The 24,418-nt window shown below is 43.0% G+C and overlaps 1 protein-coding gene and 1 long non-coding RNA gene across 2 annotated transcripts in view; both read right to left on the bottom strand.

Moving 5' to 3' along the window:
- Positions 1-6,253: 6,253 nt before the first annotated feature.
- Positions 6,254-11,390, bottom strand: LOC115649873. Its single transcript, XR_003999954.1, has 2 exons — positions 8,377-11,390; positions 6,254-8,064 (listed from the first exon to the last, which is right to left on the bottom strand). It is a non-coding gene; the product is annotated as an uncharacterized LOC115649873 (long non-coding RNA).
- A 2,458-nt stretch (positions 11,391-13,848) lies between these two features.
- Positions 13,849-24,418, bottom strand: part of PTPN21 (protein tyrosine phosphatase non-receptor type 21) — a 69,500-nt gene continuing 58,930 nt past the window's right edge. The window contains 7 exon segments of the mRNA XM_030558968.1: positions 13,849-16,923; positions 17,835-17,925; positions 17,927-17,993; positions 18,450-18,631; positions 18,633-18,682; positions 19,053-19,178; positions 21,019-21,240. Of these exon segments, the coding sequence (XP_030414828.1) occupies positions 16,795-16,923; positions 17,835-17,925; positions 17,927-17,993; positions 18,450-18,631; positions 18,633-18,682; positions 19,053-19,178; positions 21,019-21,240 (867 nt within the window). The 3' untranslated portion in view covers positions 13,849-16,794.

Genomic DNA, 24,418 nt, shown 5'->3' with positions numbered 1-24,418 from the left:
TGGGACAATTACATTGTCAACTAGCTGAAAGTGACCCATGATTGCAGGATGCAGAACCTTCATAAGAGCTAGAGTAAGATTATGGAAATTACTGTCCTATTACATTAGGATCATCATCATGTCCTATTTAGAGCTAAATTCAAAACTCACCTCTTCAGCCAGCTTTTCCACAACATCACCCTGCTCGCAACAACATTCACACTTACTGTGACCATTTGGGGAACCTACACATGGTGTATGAATTCTGGATGATATTATGCAGTTGTTACTATGAAAATTGCTGTGTCATGAGTGCCTCTTTGTCATGTATCCATCATTCCTGATCAATCTTTAAAACCTACCATACTAGAGACAACAACAGATTAATTAAGGACCATTAGCATCTGAATAGGCCTGACCTGAGGAAAACAAACGAGTAATTGCACCCTAGGAGAAACAGTTCTCTCTAACTTGTCTGCTGGGAGGGGTGGAAATGGAGCAAGAAGAAAATTCCCAAAATGGGATACTCAGTGGTCACAAAACAGCTTATAAAGGGACTCACAGGGGGAAAGACTCAGGACATGGCTACACTTGCAGATATAGAGTGCTTTAAGTTAAACCAGCCCTCGGAGACCGCAGCAGGGAAAGTGCTGCCGTGTGTTCACACTGTCATCTGCAAGCACAGTGGTGTGGTCACATTTGTGGCACTTGCAGCTGCATTAGGAGAGGTGCATTATGGGCAGCTATCCCACAGAGCACCTCTTCCCATTCTGGCCTGTGGCTTGTGGAAAGGGAGAGGAGTGGTGCGGTGCATTCTGGGTCCAGTCCCAATGCCCTGTGATGCATCGCTTCTCATCCCAGCAACCCCTGTGCTTCTGTCCACATTTGGCACCATCTTTCAACATTTTTTTATATTGCATGCTCTGTCTTCCCTTTTGGGTCTGCAGTAATGGATCCTGAACTTGTGAGGAATATGCTGATGGGTCTCACCAGTACATCACGAATTGCAGTTGAGTTACTCCTTAATCTACAAACTGACAGCAATGAGTCCAACGATGATGTCAGCTCGCATAATGAATATGACACAAGATTGCTTGTAGCATTCCCAGACATGCTCGCCACAGTGGAACACTGCTTTTGGGCTCGGGAAACAGGCACTGAGTCGTGGGATCACATTGTCTTGCAAGTCTGGGTTGATGAGCAGTGGCTGCAGAACTTTCGGATGAGGAAAGTCACTTTCATGGGTCTGTGTTCTGAGCTCACCCCTGCAGCACCAGGACACAAGATTGAGAGCTGCCCTGCTGGTGGAGAAGCGGGTGGCTATTGCAATCTGGAAGCTAGCAACTCCAGACAGCTAAGCAGTTGCTAACCAGTTTGGAGTGGGAAAGTTGGTGGCTGGAATCATGTTGATGCAAGTTTGCAGGGCCATTAATTGCATCCTGCTCAGAAGAACCATGACTCTGGGCAATGTGCATGACATTGTGGCTAGCTGCACAAATGGGTTTCCCTAAATGCAGAGGGGCAATGGATGGGACACATATTCCAATTCTGGTACTAGAGCACCTAGCCTCTGAGTACCTCAATCAGAATGGGTATTTATCTATGATACTCCAGGCACTTGTGGATCATCATGGGCGTTTGATGGACATTAATGCAGCCTGGTCCAGAAAGGTGCATGACGCATGGATCTTTCAGAACACAGGCCTGTTCAGGAAGCTGCAAGCTGGGACTTTCCTCCCAGACCAGAAGATCACCATAGGAGAAGTCAAAATGCCCATTGTGATCCTTGGAAACCCCACTTACCCTTTAATGCCTCGGGCTCATGAAACCCTACACAGGGAGCCATTCCCTATGTCTCAGTGAATATTTAATTATGTATACAGAGTGGAACAGCTCCAACAGGAGAGCTTAAACCACTCACCCTAGAATACACAATAGGCTGCATGTGAGGGCCCTCAGCTAGGATGTGGGAAAGCTGGGTTGAAGTCTCTACTCCAAATCAGGCAGTGCAAGGATCTGAAAGCAGGTCTCCCACATGCCCCCACCAATTGGTTATAATGGGGTGGGATGGATCCCTAAGTGTGAGAAAGGCACCTAAGCCAGATCAACCCGAACTCCAGGTGAGGGTTGCTGGCTAAAGATCCTGAGTGGAGATAGGCACCTCCCTGTGGCTTGTCAGTCAAGAGGCCTAAGGCCTAGATCAGGGGTCAGCAACCTACGGCACGTGTGCCAAAGGTGGCATGCGAGCCAATTTTGCCTGACATGCAACTGCCAGTCAGGGTCCCGGCCGCTGGCCCCACTCAGCCTGCTGCTGGCTGAGTGAACAGAACCCCAGGCTTGCAGGATGCTGAGCGGGACCAGCAGCCAGGACCCCAGACCGGCAGCAGGTGTGCCCCCCGGTTCTCTCCTCACCACGCCTGGGTTCTGGGGCTCCCGGGAGTGTAAGCTGCCAGGGCGCGGGGCCCTGAGCCTGCTGTGGGAGGGGCAGCGGCAGCAGCTCACTCTCCTGGGAGCCGCAGAACCCAAGCGCAGCGAGGAAGGACCGGGGGGCACATGGGGACCGCCCACTCACATGCATCCGCTGCAGGAGCCCCCTGGGTGGGCACTGGGCTGCAGCCTGGGCAGGGGCACCCCCCGGCTCCCCCCTCACCACGCTCAGGTTCTGTGGCTCCCAGAAGTGTGAGCCGCCGCTGCCCCTCCCGCAGCTCCCCCCCTCCCACTGCCTCAGCATTCTGCAGGGGAGGGGCTGTGTGCACAGCAGCCCAGCAACGTTTTTTGCCTCCATATGGAGCCAGCGTCTGACCGGCATGGGCATAGTAAGGGAGTCCTGGGGGTAGTCAGAGAGCAAGGGGAGGGTTGGATGAGTCAGGAGTTCTGGGGGGTTCTGTCGGGGCGGGGAGTGGTTGGATGGGGCATGGGAGTCCCCGGGGTTCTGTCTGGGGATGTGGATAAGGGTTGGGGGCAGCAGGGGACAGGTAAGGGGTAGGGTCCTAGGGGGGCAGTTAGTGTGGTGGGGGGTTTCAGGTGGGGGCAGTCAGGGGACAAGGAGCAGGGACTGTTAGGTAGGGGGTGGGGCTCGGGGAGCAGTTAGGGTCAGGGGACAAGGAGTAGGCGGGGTTGGGGGTTCTGATGGGGGCAGTTGGGGTGAGAAGTGGGAGGGTATGGATCAGAGCGGGGCTAGGGCAGGGCTCTCACCTCTTTTTTGATTGTTGAAATATGGTAACTCTAGGCAGGGGTGGGGGCAATTGGTGGCTGGTGCTGGCCTGGGGAGCGGCCCCTGGGGTCTATAAAGGCTCGTTGGGATTTGCCCCTCAATGAACCGATGTGTGGGGGGGGCGCAAGGTGGAAGTTTCGCCTAGGGTGAAAAATATGCTTGGACCGGGCCTGCCCCAGGGGGTGCGTGCACCCCGGGTTAAGAACCACTGCACTAAACTGATAAATTAAATGCAGATCTTATTTTAAATGAAGCTTCTTAAACATTTTTAAAAACTTACTTTACATACAATAGTTTATTGACTTAGAGAGAGGCCTTCTAAAAACATTAAAATGTATTACCAGCATGCGAAGCCTTAAATTAGAGTGAATAAATGAAGACTCGGCACACCACTTCTGAAAGGTTGCTGACCCCTGGTCTAGATCCATGTGAGGTAGGTGTCTAAGTTCCTTTGTGAATCTGAGCCCCATCCCTTTCCTGAGCATTTCACTCCTGACTAGCTTAGGCAGCACCCTGCTTAGCATGCTGGCTTCTGATGACTCCTCTCTTAGGCAGCTGACTATCCCCCACATTGTATGGAGAGCCTGGAGGCCTAACTTGAGGCCATGGCATTAGGCCCAAGTCCCATTTGTGGAAATAGGCCTGGGCTACCTTTTGAGTTTGACTCAACACATATTAGACTTAGGGTGACCACCTGTTCCGAATTGGGTGGGACAGTCCCAAAATGCAGAGTTTAAGTCCAGGTCCTGGGCTGAATGACTCTGGGACAGTACTTGGCCCAGATTCACTGTGGCGTTGCTCCACACCTGCCCGAGGCTCAAGGGCAGTACCCACCTTTACCCTTAGCCCCCCACCACAAGGCCCTGCCCCCTGCTCTTCTTCTTCCCCCTGAGGCTCCACCCCTGGCCAGGCCAGAAGCTGGAGCTGGGCAGTAGCAATTGCTGCCAAGGGAGCCCAGGTCACTGAATCCTCCATCTGCCCTGAGCAACAGGCTCCGGGGGGTGGGACAGAGGGTAGGGATGCTCTAAGGCTCTCCAACCAAGGGCAGCTGGAAGGTCCGGGGCTCCCTAGGCATCACACAGCCCAGCTCCAGCTTCTGACCTGACCAGGGGTAAGGCTTCAGGGGGAAGAGGAGGAGCTAGGTACAGAGTCATGGAGGGAGCAAGGCTCCTACATGTGTCCTGATTTTGCATTTTGAAAATGACACCCTAGCTTGACTAGAAGAAATAATTGTAGTGAGAGCTTAAAACAGGGTCTATGTTTTGGAACGGGAACTGCAGGAAAAGAAACAAATGTTAAAATTGGCATTGTACACTGACTGGAAGCTAATTTTACTTCAGCGTCCACATATCAGGCTTCCATGACATTCCCATGACAAACTGATGCTGCAGCCCAACAACTAAATTATGGAAAATGCCCTGCACACCGTGCATGAGAAGCAAACAATTCTCCAAAAAGCACGGAAGTTGTTTGCCTTCCTGTCTTTGGGTTAGTGGGGAAACGCCCATTTAACCAACTTCCGTGTTTCTATGGCGATCATTGTAGTGAAACTTCTTATTCAGCAGTGAGCAGGTTCATGAATGTGTTAAGTTACATAGGCTGCCTATTGGTTAGATGGTTGCAGTGGGGGTGGCATAGTGAGATATTATCATAACTGGAAAATGTATCATTTATATCTACTTTATAGCTGGCATTGGTCACTGTCAGAAGACAGGATACTGAGCTAGATGGACTATTGATCTGGCCCAGTATGGCCGTTCGTAAGTATTTCAATCATGGTAGCACCTTGGTGTTGCTTCTGTTGGCTTAGCTCAGGGATTGGCAACCTTTGGCATGCAGGGAAATCCGCAGGTGGGCTGAGATGGTCTGTTTACGTGCAGCGTCCGCAGGTTCGGCCGATTGCAGCTCCCACTAGCCACGGTTCGCCGTGCCAGGCCAATAGGGGCCGCGGGAAGCAGCATGAGCCGAGAGCTGTACTGGCCACCGCTTCCCACAGCCCCCATTGATCTGGAACCGCAAACTGCGACCAGTGGGAGCTGCAATCTGCCGAACCTGCGGACGCTACAGGTAAACAAACCATCCTGGCCCGCCAGCGGATTTCCCTGATGGGCCGCATGCCAAAGTTGCCAATCCCTGAGCTAAGCCAACAGAAGCAACAAGGTGCTACCATGACTGTGGAATATGTAATGGCCACACAGATACTGCGTTTTTGCTAAGCTACAGCACATAATCTATGGGTAAAGATGGAATTTTCCTGGAGTTTGTCGACTCACTGTTACTTAAGTTACAAATCATGATGATATGGCTAATCAAATTGGCTGCAAGGGATTTCATACACAATTAACCCTCGACCCTTCTATCCCAATCTTTTTATATCAAGTTATTAAGGTTATATATTCCATAAACATATCTGTAAGGCAGTTTATCACCACCACTCAGTTTCTAATTAACATTACTTTCAGAGATACTGAAAACAAAATTTTCTAGGGAGGTCAAATGTTATCCCTCCCTTTCTAATTTTTCATTGAAGGGAACTGCTGGTATTCATAATTGAACATTCTTAATATTACTCTCGCTGCATAATGCAAAATGGACTATGAGGTGAAATGGCAGGGCAGAAATCATGAGGCTTTTGCTGCAAAGACGATAATTATTAATATCTTTAATTTTCAATAGCAAGAGATTTACCATCTCCTTTAGGTTTCAGAGTAGCAGCCGTGTTAGTCTGTATCCGCAAAAAGAACAGGAGGTACTTGTGGCACCTTAGAGACTAACAAATTTATTTCAGCATAAGCTTTTGTGGGCATCCAAAGAAATGGGCTGTAGCCCATGAAAGCTTATACTCAAATAAATTTGTTAGTCTCTAACGTGCCACAAGTACTCCTGTTCATCTCCTTTAGGTGCTTTACAGTATCTGCTGTAAACTTTAGGAAAGGGGATCTGTTATATTGAATGTATCTCTGCCATCACATTTAGGAGTTAGGAAAGTATTTAGACTGATCATAATTATTAAGTTCACTGACTGCTTTTTTCAGTACAACTCAAACAAAATCCAAAATTGCTTCAAATATTTATTTCCATGGCAAAAATAGACTATGATATATTCATTTCACATATATTACATATTCAGTAATACAAGCTTTTCTGTCTCTGAAACACAATTTATACATTGTTTTACAAACCAATTTCAATTTTACAAGAATTAAAGCTGTACTGATTATACATTTTTACAGTATTGATGGCAATACAGCAAAACATACATATTAACTAGCTTGATATTCGAAAAATAATACTTGAAAATCCACGTGTGCTACTGTTTAAACAAAGTAGTGTATACAACCCTGCATACTGGCTCGAAGGAAAAGGATGCAACTAGGGCCAGATCCTGCATTCCTTTGCTACAAGCTGTTGAAACACCTTGACTCCCACTAACTTTAACTAAAGTTAAGCAATCTCAGCAACTTGCAGGAATGCTTAGTCAGAACCTGATGAGTGTTCAGGACTTTGCAGGATCAAGACCCTAAAACTCCCACTGAAGTCCCATCCAATCTCAGCAATACACTTGAGAGGCATTTTGGGTACAGACATAGTTCAGGCAAGGGCCCTGTACATGGACTATGTTTATCTTCTTTGTGAGAATTCTCTAGCATTAGAGCAAGGAGATGCACTGGATGATCTAACAGATCTTTTTCTATCTCTAAATTCAATGATTCTAGAAAGCCAGTGTGCTGAAAATTCTGATAGTACTTTCAAGTCTAAGTTTTACTTTAGCATTTCCCAACAGAAAAATGTCATCTACTTTTCCTTTATAAGGTTAGGCATCTTCTGAAACAATGCTTCATAAAGATGATTATTTGGTAAGATTCTGACTGCTGAATATTTGAAATAAAATAATATGACAAAGTTTATACAAAACAATTGTCTAGCCTGCTGCAGTGGTGTATTTTTTGTCATCTGTATTCATTAGCTCCTTTGTACATCAAATTTAATACCTGCCTCCCATCATCATTTATAGCCAAAGAAAGAAAACTTGAGAGAAAACACAGTGGAGGCACATTCTTCATTTCACAATGCAGTGTCTTGTGGAAAACTGTGACAAATACAGTCAAAGCTCACTTCCTAACTTTTTGTTTTAAAATGCATATTAACTAAAAAATTCAATTTTTTTGTTAAGTACAGAATCCCTGCTGATTAGTAAACAATAATATATGTGACCAAAACAGAATGAACCAAATTAGCTGGTCCCAACAGCATCTTAGTAATAAGGTTTGACTGTACAGCCATGCCTAAAAAAAGCTGTGAAAGTTTGTGTGATTATTTGAAGCGTTAAGATCACTGCATGTGCTGCACTGAAATATGACTTCTATGTTCATGGTTAAATGCTACAGCTTAAAGGCCTAATTTGAAGCCCAGCCTTAACCTGGCACAATGTAGGTCAGTCATGTCTACTGTAAATACCTGACTGCACCCAGAAAGCATGTACCTGAACATCTAAATGACTTTAATTGCACACACAAATAGTTGCCAGTGCAAACACTTATTTTCCCTTGCTCTTTGCAAGTATAAAACCAGAGACCAGTGTTTTGCAGACCCTAAGTCTGTAAACAGAAGCTGAGCTGATAGGTTGCACAGAATAAACTTGCAAAAGAGTTTGGTTTTTTAAATAAACACAGCCTCTGAACTAAAATGTTCGGCGTTTCAAAAAGCACTTTTTTAAAAACCCCGCAAAAACAGAATCTGACTACATAGTCACTTATCCTACTATGTCTCACAAAACATCCTATATGAATCAAACCTTTCCAGCTGCTCTAGTGTCGATAAAAATTGTTCCAAAACCTTCTCCATTTGCCTCTAGCCCAGAGGTCGGCAACCTCTGGCACACGGCTAGCCAGGTAAGCACCCTGGTGGTCCAGGCCAGTTTGTTTACCTGCTGTGTTTGCAGGTTCGGCGGATCGCGGCTCCCACTGGCCACATTTCACCACTCCAGGCCAATGGGGGCGGTGGGAAGCAGCGCAGGCTGAGGGATGTGCTGGCTGTCACTTCCCACAGCCCCCATTGGCCTGGAGTGGCAACCATGGCCAGTGGGAGCCGCGATCTGCCGAACCTGCGACCACGGCAGGTAAACAACTGGCCCAGCCCGCCAGAGTGCTTCCCTGGCGAGCCGCGTGCCAGAGGTTGCTGACCACTGCTCTAGCCACTCCCTGCACTCTCATCCCCTATTCCACATGTCAGAGTTAGTACAAGAGACACAGATTTGGAGAAACTCTCTTACCCGCTTATCCTTTTCATTTTTCAAGAGTCTACAGATGGAGAATCCTGATCCATTGTTTTGACCTATTTCAGGTATCTGTGTTTAAATTTAAAAGGAGATGTGAGTATTTAAGCTCTGTGGGCCTTATCCTGCATCAGTGCTGAGTGCTTTCAACTGCCACCATTGATTTCACAGAACTGAGGGAGCTCAGCATGTTGCAGGATAGAGTTTGTAGATGTGAATCAAATTAATTTACAATTCTTTGCAAATTTCATTGTTGGACTGGTCATTTTTATGGATTGACATCGTCCCATCCCCTCACCAGCTCTAAGAAAACCTCAGTTTCTAAGAATAATATTTTCCACACTACTTCTATAAATCTCTTTGAATGGCAGTTTCACTTCTTTGATAAATGAAAAATTATTTAATCCTTTCCTTAATTTATTAGCATGGGGGGGGGAGGAGTTCACCCTTATGTGAAACACTTAAAAGGCGAGTGAAATTTGCTTTGTGTTTACCTTATTTCTTCGCAGTTTACAATCAGCCCAATCTTGCAAAATGCCCATGACTTTATTAACCTGGCTGCATAGTGTTAAGACAGAGGCGCCATAATACAAATACCTCTTTGGAAGGTAATTGATCAAGCACCTGGGGACTGATCCAGAGAAGTCACTAGAAAAATACCCTCCTTCTCACCTCCATTGACTTCAATGGGCTTTGGATCAGCTTTTTAATGATTCTTCAGCAGCCGAGTATGGCTTCTGGTAATAAAAAGTTAAATACAAATAGTTCTTCTTTCACTGCTCAGTCCTGCTTATTAAATTTAAGAAACTACTTTGACAGAATTCCCTGCATGCCCTAAGTATTAACCCAGCAATACACATGCAGTAGATAGAAAAACACAAATACACTAATAGCAAAAAGATGTTCTTTCAGTTTAGTCCATTTATGTGATATTTATAACACTCTTCTACATTCTCTTTGAAAATATTGATTACAATTTACTGCTGCCTTTATCAAAAAAAAATCATGGGCCCTGCTTTGCTAAGTTCCTTGTAATTAAATGTATTTCTAAAAATATCCATAGATCCTAGAGTTGTATTTTTAACCTGTTCACTTGTGTTATTACATGCACAGCGGACACTATGGCCTAAATCTGGCCCAGCTATCCACAAGGGTGGACATTCCTATATGCAGTGCTACCACCATAGTTTTACTGTGCAGGATGCGGAGAAGCCACACAGAGGAACTGTGTGTATGTCATGGAGTAATGCTCCATGGGACTCATGCCACAGAATTATAGAGGAGTGATTTACAGCCTGATCCAAAGCCTACTGAGTCACTGGGCATCTTTCTATTAATTTCAAAGGGCTTTGGATCAGGCCCGTAGAGAAGAGCTTGTCCATGACTGTACAGATCTACTGGCCAAAACTCCCACATCAAGGGAGTGCGCAGAAGCCATTGGTAGAGCCTCCAATTTTTTTTTTTTTTTAAGTGATTCTTAACTCAGGCCTGGTCTAAACTACAGAGTTAGATCGATGCAAGGCATCTTTAACTACAGAAGTGTCTACACTTAAATTTGGCTCCCACCAACATAACTGCCCGCTATGACAACTTAATACTTCACCTCCATGAACAGCATAGAGTCAAGATCGACGTAGTTTGGTTGATGCTGTGTCAGTGTAGACACTGCGTTGCTTACATTGACCATTACTGGCTTTCTGGAGCCATCCCACCAGTGCCCCACTCTGACAGCACAATTGATGCAAGTGCTCTTGATGAGGATATGCACCGCTGACAAAAGGAACAAAGCGTAGACACACACAAGTGATGTAATTACTAGAGTGGCTGTATGCCAATGTAAGTCAGCTTGACTTAATTTTGTAGTGTAGACATAGCCTCAGACTTTGCAGAGTTTGATCCTAAAGAAGTAGTTTCCATTTAGTCCTACAAGAGAGAGTGCGAAGTTTGACTATGTATTTCCAGTAGCAGCACTTTTTAGTTGTCCCTGAGAATTCTGAAATTCTAACTCCGAAAAAGAGCAGTATCTTTTCCCTGCTATTTATTGCAAAATCATCTTTATTCAACAGACTTTCTGTAACAAAGAATACAGCTTAAACTTTAATTATATATGTATTGTAGTTTCTCCCTAATATTTCAACATCAGTAAGGTAGGAAAGTGGATTTGGTGAACCTGGACCCACTTGGAATGGAATTTTAAGCCTTTGGCAAATAACGGATCTGCATCCCTGGCTGGGGCTGGGTTTAGCAACAATTCCCTTGTAATGATCAATATTCTATGAAGAAACACGGTACAGATATCCATCAGTTTGCATGGACAAATGTGTGGTTTTGAAGGTTCAAAGCATTGGAATGCTAATGCCTGAGTACACATTTAAACTTAAACACAGTTTTTTAATAAGTCAACAGCAATTTTAAGTTTCATTTTGGTACAGAGAGCTGTTGAATTCATTCTGATTGATAAATCTTTGGAGAGAAACAGGTTGGCTAGAAATGCTCTCATAGAGCTGGATCCAGCAATTCTTACTCACATGAGTAATCCCACTGATTTATAAGAATGTTGATGCTGAAGTAAAGTCTATACATGAAAGAACTGCAGAAGTGGGCCCATGAAGCCAGATTCTGAGAGGTGCTGATAAACCATTTGACATATAAGTTGCAGGTAGTTTGTAGTTAGCAGATGTGAATTATAGCGTGCCTCCTCTTCAGTGATTAGTTTCCTCTGGATAAAGGCATTGTTCCTGCCAGGTGTGGTTCTGGTTGGGCAAGACATGGTAAGTATGTTATCTTAGGCCTACAGTTAAGAAGAAGAGAAGGTTCTCTCTGTTGTGCTTAAACTCATTTTTCTTCATCATCATCATCATCATCATGTTCCTATACGCCTCTAGCGTTAGGGCAGCAACAAAGCTCCTCCACTCCTGTCTGTTTCTGGCAAGTCTTTCAATGGTTTCCCAGCTGTGCTCCAAGTTTTTCAACTCGGCTTCCACAGCTCTTTGTCATGTTGTTTTCCGGGCGGCCTGGTTTTTGCTGCCTTCAGGTGTCCATCTTATTGCCACTCTGGTGATGGAATCAGTTTCCATCCGAAACACATGACCAATCCATCTCAACCCCTCCTGGCAATGATGGTGCTCAGATCCTCTTGGCTGCACTGTGTCAGTAGATCTTGGTCTGAGATCGTTCTGGGCCAAAATATACAGAGGATTTTTCTGAGGCAAGTTATATAGAATGAAGACTGTTTGGACATGTCATACTTTCTCATTCCTCAGAATTCTGCACTATAAAGTAATGTTGAAGTACACAGCTCTGAAATCTTGAGTCTGGTTTTGGTTTTGTATGTTGATGATTTCCAGACTGTATTTAAGCTCCTGAAGGTGTTTCCTGGCTTTATTGATTTTGTTCCAGATGTCCTGGCTTGTTCCACTGTCCTGGCTGATGGTGCTGCCCAATATGTGAGTATTTCCACATCAGTGAGAACATAATCCCCTATCTGTACTGGTGAGGCAATATTATTTGTATTATGGTCTTATTGCAGTTCATTTTCAGCCCAATTTGCTGGCTGAATGCATTGAGTCAATTTTTCTTATATATGGTGTTGGATATGTGAAGGAAGCAAGATCATCTGTGATATCCAGGTCTTCAAGGATGGATGTCCGTTTAATGCCTCTTGGCATGTCTTTTGTTGTACACTGCATTACTCAGCCAATGGAAATGTTGAAGAGGATTGCAGACATGACACACTCCCTGAAGTACTCCTATTTTGACTTCAAAACTGAGCTCACTGTGATCAACACTGCATGTAAAGTTGAAATAAAAGCTTTTGATGATGTTGATTATACGTAAAAGGGATTCCATATGCCCGCAGAATGTGCTCTGGTATCCGTGCTTTGTCATGGCGGGACAGTTTGCGTGCTCTCACAATCCCCAGTCTGTGTCGCAGTGCTTTTTGCTCCTGGTAGGTTCAACCATGCTGGATTGGTCTGTGGAGAGGGGACAGACAAACAGACACCTGGTCCCCAGGTTGAGGATTAGGCACAGAGCTAACAACCCTGTCCCGTAAAAAACAAAATATGTTACAGAAAAAAGTGACGGAGAAATCGACCATTACTGTGTAACGGCTTTCAGGATCAATGACCCTTATGACTGCCAGTGGTGACAGCTGAAAGGAAGCCACTAGCATGAAGACTGAAGTGCTCAACACCAAGACAAAAACCAGACTTGTTTTTTGGAACAGGACAAAGTACGAACAGGAAGCTAGCTCAGGTCACAGCAGAGATGAGATGCTACAGCTTACACATCCTGGTCAGCGAGCAGATGGACGGGATCAGGAAGATTAAACAGCCTCAGAGAAACTTTGCTGTATTCTGGACAGGATGTGGACCACACACCATGTGGGTGCTGTTCTCCTTTGAAGAAGGTTGTGGAGCATTCCCTGCTTGAATGGAAATCCATCAGCAGCAGACTTATGAGAGCCAGACTGAAAGGGAAACATAATATCACCCTGATTCGGTGCTATGCTCTGACAAATGACAGTGAAAGTAAAGGACAAATTCTACCTTACATTATAGGTAGAGTTAGAGGGAGTACCATGCCACGACACCGTCATGGGAGACCTGAATGCCAAGGTTGGTAAGGACAACATAAACAATGACGAGCAATGGGAAGACATGGTGTGGCACCATGAATGAAAATGGAGAGAGGCTTGTTGTTTCTGTAATAAATGAACTAGTCATTGGTGGAACCCTATTTCAACATTGTGAAATTCACAAGCTAACATGGTGTTCTCCAAATGGCAGAGATAAACCAGATTGACCATATCATGATCAATGGCAACGCTTACCGATAGATGTGAAAGTGAGAAGGGGTGCAGATGTTGGTAGCGACCACCACCTTGTGACAGCCTCCATCAAGCTAAAACTGAGAAGTGTGGGTCCACCAAACAGGGACATGGACATTATGACATTGACAAGCTAAAGGCCTCTGAAATACAGAAAGCCTTTGTTTTCCAGTTAAAAAAAGGTTTCAAGCACTTGCAGACCTTGATAAAGAGAAGGGGAATGCAAGAAGTGGGCAAAGTAACAGCAATTTATAAACAGAGCAGTGATGCCTGTCTACAGGCAGAAGAGAAGGAAGGAGCTGATTCCACCCAGCATATGGAACTCCATAGAAACCAGATGAGCCCTGAAGAAGAGTTTTAGACACAAAATCCCAGAACTAAAGAACAAATACCATGAGCAGTATAGCAAGGCACACCGGGAAGTCAAACATCTTGTGAGAGTGGACAAACAGCATTATATTGATAATCTGGCAACACAAGCAGAGATGCTTTTTTGAAGGTCAGGCCTGACAAAGCCCTGGCTAGGATGATTTAGTTGGGAACTGGTCCTGCTTTGAGCAAGGGTTGGACTACATGGCCTCCTGAGGTCCCTTCCAACTCTGATGTTCTAAGATTCTATGATGCAGCTACTCGTGATGAACAAGGAACAGTCTACAAAATGATGTGGCTTATCAATAAAGTCAGACACCAACAAATCTCATCAGGGCAAACAAGGCCACCTACTAGCAACTGAAAATGAACAAGAAATGCGCTAGACAGAGCATTCCAAAGAATTGCTGAACAGGTAGCCACCTAAAGACAGAGCAAACATCCAGGAGGCAGAAGATGATATCGACACAGACATTCCAACTGAGGAAGAGATCATTCAAGCCATCAAATTGTTAAAAAAGGGAAAACTCTTGGCAAGGATAACTTGAATGCAGAATTGTTCAAGATAAATCCTGAGTTAGCAGCATCTATTCTGGCCCCTCTATTTACATCAGTCTGGGAAAGGGAAAAAAAGTGCCAAGTGAGTTATAGTGGTGTTATAGTGAAGATACCAAAGAAAGGAACTCTCAGTGATTGTAATAACTGGCATTGTATCATACCAAGTAAAGTATTGTGCAAGATCATAGTCCAGCATATATCAGAGACAGTCGATAACCAGCTTGCTCTTTTCTGAGAAGGCTTTCAGAAAGGGCATGGATGCACAGACCAGATCTTCACTTTATGAAACATAACAGAACAATGCTTAGAATGGCAACGGCAACTCTACATAAAACTCATTTTACCAAGGGCAACACGAGTTGGAAAGGGCACCAAAAAACACTACATGGCTCTTGCAATTTACTCCATAGTAATATAATTGGTGGCGGGGAGTGATATTTTAACACTGGCATTTGGACCTTGTCTATCATTTTGGGAGCAGATCATTACAGAGGAAACTGAAGAAAACCTTTATTATCCTTTAATTAAAATTTACACACAATTTTTTCTTATGAAGGGAGCTTTTAGTCTCTTACACTATGGCTTAAAAGCTTTCTCACAGATAATCAGAAGTAAATAGAATCATCTTGACCATCATAAAAATGACTGACAAATAAATGCTAATCCCATTCCATTCTGTGGAGCAGGTATCTCGGGGGAGGTACAAAACGTTTGTCTGTTCACTGACTGGTCCTCCAAAGATTTAGAGATCCAACTGACCAGTAGACAACTACAAACAACAAAGAGTGCTCTTGAATTGAGCTGTTTGTCTCTCAAAGCACCTTACGAAGGTGGGGAAACATTATACTCGTTTTAAAATAGAAAATCTGAGGCACAGAGAGGTGAAGTGATTTGACTTAGGTCACAGCGAGTTGGTGGCAGAACAGGGAACAGACCCTCAGGTCTCTTGACTTCCAGTTTCATGCCCCATCCAGTGACCATGCTACCATCTTTTGAGCAAAGGAGGTCACTAAAATACCCACATCTCCATCATCATCAATTATCATTTGAGTGTTGCTATCATTCTCAGATGGCCTCCTGTATATCATAAACACCCTTAACTCAACAATACCATACAAGGTTAATGAAAACCTTACTGCTGATTAACAAAATAAGCTCAAACTCTACTGTAAATTAAGATGTTTAAGCTTTTCTTGCTAGACAGAGTAAAAATACTGAAGTCTTTGCACTAACCATGTGCAACCAAAAATCACAGCCGTCACACTTGCACCATCATTTGCACATACTCATTCCCCATTTCACCACTATGTAACATCCTACTTTTAAGTTCTGTTATCTCTCACTTCATCATTTCCAAAGGCTCTTCCTAAATTAACAGTTAGGTTAGTAACGGTACTTTAGTCTATTAAATGATATATGGTTACAGTTTATATGCTTAGCTATATAAACAAGAGCAAAAAAAAAAAAGTGCTTAAAACATCATTTGCATCCACTTCGATTTCAACCAGTAAAATCAAACTGTCCTCTAAATATATGAATAATACTGAATATAGACCTCCTCTTGTCCATTTTCTTACCTAGAACCCTGTAGGTAACTGACCTTCTCTTGTTAATTTACTTTTACCTAAAACCGCTGACAATAACCTCTTCCCCTTGCTGATTATTACCTACAACTCTGTAGGCAACTGTGCCTCTCTCTTACCATTTATGTCACCTAGAAAATGCCTTCTACTTGACTATTTTACTACCTAGCATCTGCAGGTAACAAGACTTTTCTCTTGCCAATTCTACTACCTGGAACTCTACAGGTACCAACAGTTTCCTCTTGTACTTTTCACTTTTGTACAAATCCTGAAAAGTTAATTTGAGAGTATTCGTTTCTGCTCTTCTCTGAAAACTTGTGCTGTTTATAAATGTAGAGCTCTTTGAAGACTAAAACAATTAAATTTGCTGAATAGAAAAATAACTGTCCTGATGTTTTTAGGTTTCTAGCAGCTGCTAGTTCTGCTAAATGAACCAGAAGAAACCAAGTCTATTTTTTAAAATATATTAGCATTGTTTTAAATACAAAATGAAAAGTAGAGTGAGACTACTTAAGACCTTGGCATTCCGATGGGGCAGTCATGCCCCTCGCTATGCAACTCTAAAGATATTTTTCCATGCTCAGAGCTAATGCTCTGTTTTTAAAAAAGCAATTTAGGCTTAAAAAAAAAACCATTGGTTATTTCCAAAATTGCCCAGTGTACTTTTGGTAAAGTTGTCTGTTAATTTACCCAGAGTAACACAATCTCAAGAAGCTGGGCAGGTACTTCACAAGAGCACAGTTGTGTTATGTTAGAACCTTCCTAACATAGCTGAACACAGAAAGAAGTTAGTCCAGTCGATACCTTGCTTTGCAAAGGTTGATACCTTGCACTTGCATTTAAAATCCCCACACCATGCCGAAAAGGTAACCCTGCATGAGTTATCTATTCAGGAAAACATCAGAAAGGCAAGTATGCCTGGACAATTGCAATTCTCCTTTTATAAACTCTTGAGATGATTCAGTCCCACAGGAAGTGGTGGGCATCATATAAGCCTAGAACTTTTAAGGAACTGAATGAGAACTCCATAGACGAAAGTGTATTGACAGAGAGTCTGCACCATCATCATCCTCTGCTGCCTCAGCATGTCCAGCACTCTTGGGATGTCCAGCATCTGGAAAAAGAAAGAAGTTAACTGGTATAATGACTGGTGATTAATAAGTCTGTGGTTTGTTCTTTCAAGACAGAGAGATGTATGATCTAAGCACAGGGCAGACTCAGTAACTCCTGAGCTCAAATTTCAGCTCTGACAATTAACCCACTGTGGCCTTGGCCAAGCAACTTAAATTGTCTGCCTCATTTTCCTTATCTGTAGAAAGGGCTTAATACTAATTTGCCTACCTCATAATGAGGCCTAATAATTTAATGCTTGGCAAGTGCTTTGAAGATGAAAAGCACTGCCATGTGTAAATAAGTACATCAGCATAGATACTGAAACTAAGATACACTTATCACCTTTCAGAGTACATTCAAAAATGAAAACAGCAACAAGTGCAATAGTCTATAGCTGGTCACCTTGGTTGATGGCCAGACAGGGCTAACATCTCCTCTAAATATTTATTAAACTGTCACACTGTCTTCTACACAACACTAGTATTATAATACAGATACACTCAGCAACCAAGCAAATCTAATGAAGTGCAGGGACTAAACTGAAAAATGCATCTGTAAAAATGGTCAAAGCCAAACTAGCAAGATGCTGGGTACCCTCAGCTCCCACTGAAGTCCACAGAATGTGAGGATGCCCTGCACCACACAGGCATTGATCAGCACCTTGCAGGACAAGGTTCCTGAATGAAAAATACATTTTATTGCACACCTGATGCACTAGCAAACGCTTTATGATATTACTAAAAAGAGGGTGAGCTTGTAAGGGTCTTCCCAACCTCAGCAGTAAGGATTTTCCACAGGCCACACCGTATATCAATAGATCAGGCAGCACAATACTTATGATCTGGGTTACCTGAGCAGTCTCCACATACATATACCAAAGCTTTTATTTTAAAACATAGGCAAGAAAATAACCTCATTGTGTTCCAGACAGGCAATCATGATCTCTGACAATATGACCACTCCCGTTCTTCCTACACCTGCACTGCAGTGCACCAGTACAGGGGTTAGAGCTTTTAGGATCTGCTGTGCTGTTTGTATGGCGCCGCACTGACTGTATCTCCTCCAAGTATGCTGTCAGTACCAATGGGAAAGAAAAAGACATGTAAATACACATATTACATCACTACCATTGTAACTAACATTAGAGAACAAACTGCAGTATTCCTGTCACATTCCTGACAATGATCATTGATTTACTGAAACATTTTTAACAGCCAATCAAAGGAACAGGAAGGATTATTTTTAACTTGAGAGTTTCCCTGGGTGGGGCTCTTGGGGAGGTGATTTATAGCCTAACTCTCTTTTGCTGGAGAGCGATTAAAGTGATAGCATGCAGTGTAATTATGTTTCAATTTATATGGTTTTTAATAATTATGTACATGACTTTAGAGGCAGAAAGACACACATTTCTACAAAAAAAAAAAAAAGGCAATGCACCATCCATCACTGGTGTGAAGAAACCTTTAACATCAGTATGCTCTACAACCATAGTGATGGTGGCTAATGGAGGGGATTAACACAACTTACACAGAAATCCCTTGGGATCCTCTGGGCACCCATGCTCTGGCCAGTCAGTGTACTGCAGATGCCAAACTGTTCTTTCCTGCCCTGTGAGAAGGTGTTTGATCTTCAAGCCTGTAGTTGCATAGCAGCCAGAGTCTGTCCGGAATCGTGTAGTAATCTTAAATCTCCCATAGGTGACAGTGTTGCCTTGAGCCAAGTCGGGGCCAGTACCTGAAGCTCTTTTCTCGCCCACCCTCCTTGGAAGCAAAGCATTGTAAACATAAAGGTATGAACACACACATGAACTTGCTGTAACAATCCCAACGTTTCTACACCACAATGTACCGCTAAAGGGCTTCTTCACAAACTTCGACTCAGACTTAGTAAATGAGAAACCATTCTAAGGCTGAGTCTACACTAGAATGGTTGGCCAGTAGAACTATCTCAGCAAATCTCCCAAGTGGAGACCAGTTTATACGGGCAAAACTTCTACCAGTTCCCTGAATGAAAAACTATATTGGCAAAATGATTTTTTTTCAAAATAAAAATATCACTCAGGATCACGGTCCTAACTAACATTACTATATCGACAAATGTTTCTAAGGCAGACCTTGCCTTAGAACCCACCTCTTCTGCTGTCACCATTGCTATAATGGCAATCCCTTGTTCCCACACCATCTGCCAGAAATCCTGACATGTATTCTGCAAAGGGCCCTGTGTAGCAATATCCCACTCAATGCCACTGACAGAGACCTGTAAAAATGCAAAAGGAGAATGTTAAATTACTGGTTACCAAGAAAGTTGTTTGCAAAGTGAGTGACTTAAAGTTTGGAGTTGGAAGTAACATTTGGGAACCAAATGAGGCCATTTGTAAACCATATAAATCTGACTTCACCTAGTATTTGCACCCTGTTGTGTTGTAGTCATCATTTATATAGTCCTTTAAAAAAGTTAAATGAACATTTAGAGGAGAAAAACAACTAGAGATACAATATTTTACAACCAACCATACTGGACAACTGAGGCTACATCAACATTCTTTATTGGGTGAATTCGTGCAGTCAGACAAATTAGGCTTTAAAGATGTTTTCTAGCCATTTTAATGCCATTATTACAGTGTTAAAATGAGTCGACGTTAGTCAATATGTTTTTCCTCCCAATTTTGATTCAAGCAAGTCAAAATGCTGACTTATAGCTTGTTATAGAGTATGAAAACTGTTCATTATGATGCCAGGCAGCAAAAGGCCATTAAAACAAAACATATAACCTTGTTTAGAGCTGCCTACAGATAAGAAGGAAATCTTAACTCTCTTTAGAAGCCTCAAATCATTTAGGACTATAATCCATCTCTCTGTGGAAACACCCACTGGAAAAGGGTCCTGGAAATTCTATGAAGTTCACCTTGCAAGAGGTTCCTTATAATCTTTAAGGAAAGAAGCTGGGGGGGGGGGGAAGGATTACACTGTGAAGAGCATTTTCCCACCTGGCTCCATCTGCTCCCTGTGACGAGCCAGGGAAGTTCCAGCATGAAGCAAGCATTCCCACCTTCTGTGCTCCCAGGCCAGATCCACAGAAGGAGAGGGAACAATAGGGCCTTTAAATTTCAGTTCTTTAGATTGGGTATGTGTCAGTCTCTGCTGAGAATGGAGTCAGATTGGGCAATTACAATACCCGACACACACATACCAGCTTTGATCTCAAAGGACCCCAGTGTGCTTTAAGGATTATTGCCCAGCTTTTCACATCCCCAAGGCATCGATTTACCTTCTATTAATGTATGACAAAGAAAAAGGAGAAAGCAGCTGGATGAACAGTATATGGCAGATGCCTCAGATATCTGACCATGGAGTCTCTCTTAAGGCCTAAGGGCTTGTCTACACTGAGACTTAATGCGTGGCTAGGCAGGGTTTGAATGTACAGTCCTCTAGCCTGTCACTCACTAAGTGGCTGCGTGGACCCTGTTACTGTGCTCTAAAGGTTCCATTGTGTGCTGTGATGTTCTGCCGTTTCAAACAGCAGTATGTCAAAGCGCATTACAGAACTCTTAGTGCGCGGTAACAGAGTCCCCACAGTTGCTTAGCGTCTGGCAGGCTACAGTGCTGTAGTTTTACACCCTGGCTTGCTGCACACTAAATCTCCAAGTAGAGAAGATCTAAGGAAAATCTCTCTTCCTCAAAATGAATATTAGGCCAGCATGAAAAGGGAAAGAGGAACTGACTTACCTACACTCATTTATCAGTCATCAGTTTTTCAACTTCAGTCCTAACACTTCTCTTAGTACAACAACAGTTGCAATCCCCTGCACAGTTAAGAGAAAAAAAGTCTCTCCCAGCAGTGTCGTGCTGCTCTGAAGCTAGCACCACCAGCTCAGGTCTTCATCACCAAGACCCTCCTCATAGCCTCATGTGCCCTGACATTTCAAAGTGCAGAGGTCAGTGTGCTCAGTCAGCTATCCCAGTAAGTCAACTACCCTGGCAACACCGTTAGGCTATTCAGAATTATTGTAACCAAACAATAAAGAGGCTTTTGATACTGGCTGCAAGGAGACTGAAGAATCATCTTGCAAAGTGTTCTTCATCAGTGTTAATCTTACCTTAATATGGGATGCATTGATATAGCCAGTGTTGTTTTCTTTGGTTGGGACCAGCTCCACTCTGGCATCATCATAGGGAAGGACATCCTGGAACCTGTTTCTCTCTGCATTTTCAGGGAGCCGGGCTATTGAGCATTCTCCATCCAGGAGCCTTTTCTTTTGAATCTGCTCATACTCGGTAAACACCATTCCCTGTTCCAGCCGTTTTTCTAGAATTTTACACTAAAAGATAGAATAAGATGATCATACAATGCCCCATCCCAACTCAATTTTACTCTTAACACTGCAGTGAAAAGAATTTAATAAAAAAAAAAAGCACAAATTTCTCACTTAAATTTTAAAAGCCCTCTCCAGCTATCACTATTTTTACAACCACAGTAATTCAGGAGTGGCCAAATATTAAGGTCTTTACTCATATGAAACCCCCATTAGCGTAAATTAGTTTAGTCTAAGTGAACATAGAAGAAGAATGTAAGGATATGGCACTAGGAGATGGAGATAGTAAATAACATTAAAAATTATTCCTTGATTTCTATATAGATATCAGACATGGGAACATTTTGCCAAACAAGGTAGTTAGGACAGAGTCTCTACGGGTATTTGAGGCAAGGATAGATAAGTTTGGACGGGGATGTGTACAGTCCTTCCTGCTTGATGTAGCAGGTTGCAGGAGCTAATTTGAGAGCTATCTTCCAACTCTATTATCTGGTCAGCTTTGTTGTTCAGGGGAAGAGAAAAGCTCTCCAGATTCAAAACTAAGTGTTTTGTTAAATGAATAAATTCCACATACTCTGCAAATACTCTGTTTTACCAGCCTGCAGATGATAAATGTTGAAGATGGCAGAAAATCCTTTCTACAAACTCCTGCTGCAGAAGAGGTATAAGCACAAATTCCTCCTACCATAATAATTCTGTTTTATTTTTAATTATTTTCTGTATTGTTTTTCATTTATGTTTCATTGTTTTATTTTTTTATTTAACAAGACCTGCTGAAAAAAATTTTTTTCAAAACCAAAACACCTTCTAATCAGAAGACAGACACTTTGGAATTTCAGCATCAGTTTACACCCCCCCCCCCCAAAAAAAAAAAAGAGCTATAAGCTAGAGGACTATGTGTGTCTTACATGCACCAGACTCTCACAGTAACATCGGAACAGCCACACAGTGAGACAAATCAACCATCAGTTTGGTATCCTGTCTCCAACAGTTGCCATTACGAGATGGCACAGAGAAAGGTGTAAAATCTCCATAACAATTCATACATCTACACACTCACAGGGAAGTTTCTGACTTTTTTTGGTCAAATTCCTACTATGAAATTGACTAGCAAGGACACAGTAGCATGAATCTGAGCTTCAGAAGTATATGTTGAACGAACTTCTTGGTCCTCTAAAAATATTTGCAGTCCTCACACTGGATATTTTCTTACATATGTTCTAATTGTTTTGTCTGTGCCGTATTTAAATGGTAAACTTCCTGTTTGTACAGATCACACACAACAGTGCTCAGTGTTATAACAGCGGCAACAATATCTGTTTTTTTAACCTTTCACAGTCAATTCTTTCCTCTAATAGATTCCTGTGGGTGGTACTGGGCAATGGCACCTCTGCCCTACTGGTTACTGCACGAGGTCTGCAAGGTTCTATTTTGTTACCCTCTGTCATAAACAGATAGCTAAGGGTTAACGTCTCTTTCACCTGGAAATAAGTATCTAAAGCACCTGACCAGAGGACCAATCAGGAAACAGGATTTTTTCAACTCTGGGTGGAGGGTTTTTTGTGTGTGAGTCTTTTGTTCTGAGTCTTCTGCCTGTATGCTCTCTCGGATGAGAAGTGATTTCTGTTTCCTGCTTTCTAATCTTCTGTTTCCCAGTTGTAAATACCAAAGATCAGATAGGGATTTTTATGTTCTTTTGTATTTACATGTCTATAGTTGCTGGAGTGCTTTGACTTGTATTCTTTTTGAATAAGGTTTATTCATATTTCTTTTAAGCAATTGACCCTGTATTTGTCACCTTAATACAGAGAGACCATTTGTATGTATTTTCTTTCTTTTTTATATAAAGCTTTCTTTTAAGACCTGTTGGAGTTTTCTTTAGTGGGAACTTCAGGAAATTGAGTCTGCAGCTCACCAGGGAATTGGTGGGAGGAAGAAGTCAGGGGAACTCTGGGTGTGTTAGATTTACTAGCCTGACTTTGCATTCCCTCTGGGTGAAGAGGGAAGTACTTCTGTTTTCCAAAACTGGAAATAGAGAGGGTGGACTCCCTCTGTTTAGATTCACGGAGTTTGCTTCTGTGTATCTCTCCAGGAACACCTGGAGGGGGGAAGGGAAAAGGTTTATTCCCTTTGTTGTGAGACTCAAGGGATTTGGGTCTTGGGGTCCCCAGGGAAGGTTTTTTGGGGGACCAGAGTGCCCCAAAACACTAATTTTTTGGGTGGTGGCAGCTTACCAGGTCCAAGCTGGTAACTAAGCTTGAAGGTTTTCATGCTAACCCCCTATTTTGGATGCTAACGTCCAAATCTGGACTAGGTTATGATATGGTGTGCAGTGGTGAGATAGACCAGAAGCCAGTAGGAATATTATATTTTTCTTTTTCTGCTAGGGGCTTTCTAGCAGAGAGAAACAGTTTGGTTTTAAAAGGGAACCAGAGAGAATTTTTTTTTCTGCTCTCTCTGTCAGTTGTGGCTTGCATATTAAGCAAGAAACCATTAAGGAGCTATTAAGGGTCTTTTGTGACAATAGCACTCCCATTGAGAGTCATTACCAGCACTATACACATGCAAATAAAGTGGTTTTTCTGGTTTACTTTACATTGAAAAAATTAGCTAAAGGAAGAAAGGGAAAAAGGCATTGTTGCTAGGCAGACCCCAGGAGGCAACAGAGAACCTGCAGTTCAGAAGATAAACACCGGAGGGCACCCCAACACAAGAAAACAGGAACCATGCCTAACAAGACAAAAATGGTTGCCGAAGAAGAAATCAAAGACGCCGAGCACAGGCGACAGATGGAAAAAAACAACAGGAACTAGAAATAAAACAAAAAGAATGGAAATGAAAGAAAGAGAAGAACAGATCAAACAGGTAGCCCATAAAAGAGAACAAGAAGCCAAAAAGCAGCCCACCACAGAAAACTAGAAAGAAGAAGAAGAGGTGGCCCACCGCCGAGACATGGAAAACAACAAAAAGAGATGGAACTCCAGAGGGAAGCCCACCAACAGGCCATGGAATTAGAAAAGGCTAAGCAACAGGCTCCAGCCAATCCTAACAACCCTTCACCAATTATGGTTCCACATCCCAGGAAATTTCCCACCTACAAGGCAGGTGATGACACCGAGGCCTTCTTGGAAAATTTTGAAAGAGCCTGTCTTGGGTACAGCATCCCTGAAGACCAGTACATGGT

Source organism: Gopherus evgoodei, chromosome 4, assembly GCF_007399415.2.
Source record: "Gopherus evgoodei ecotype Sinaloan lineage chromosome 4, rGopEvg1_v1.p, whole genome shotgun sequence".
NCBI lineage: Eukaryota > Metazoa > Chordata > Testudines > Testudinidae > Gopherus > Gopherus evgoodei.
The sequence above is the reverse complement of the archived record's forward strand: the minus strand, read 5'-3'. Positions and strand labels throughout refer to the sequence as shown.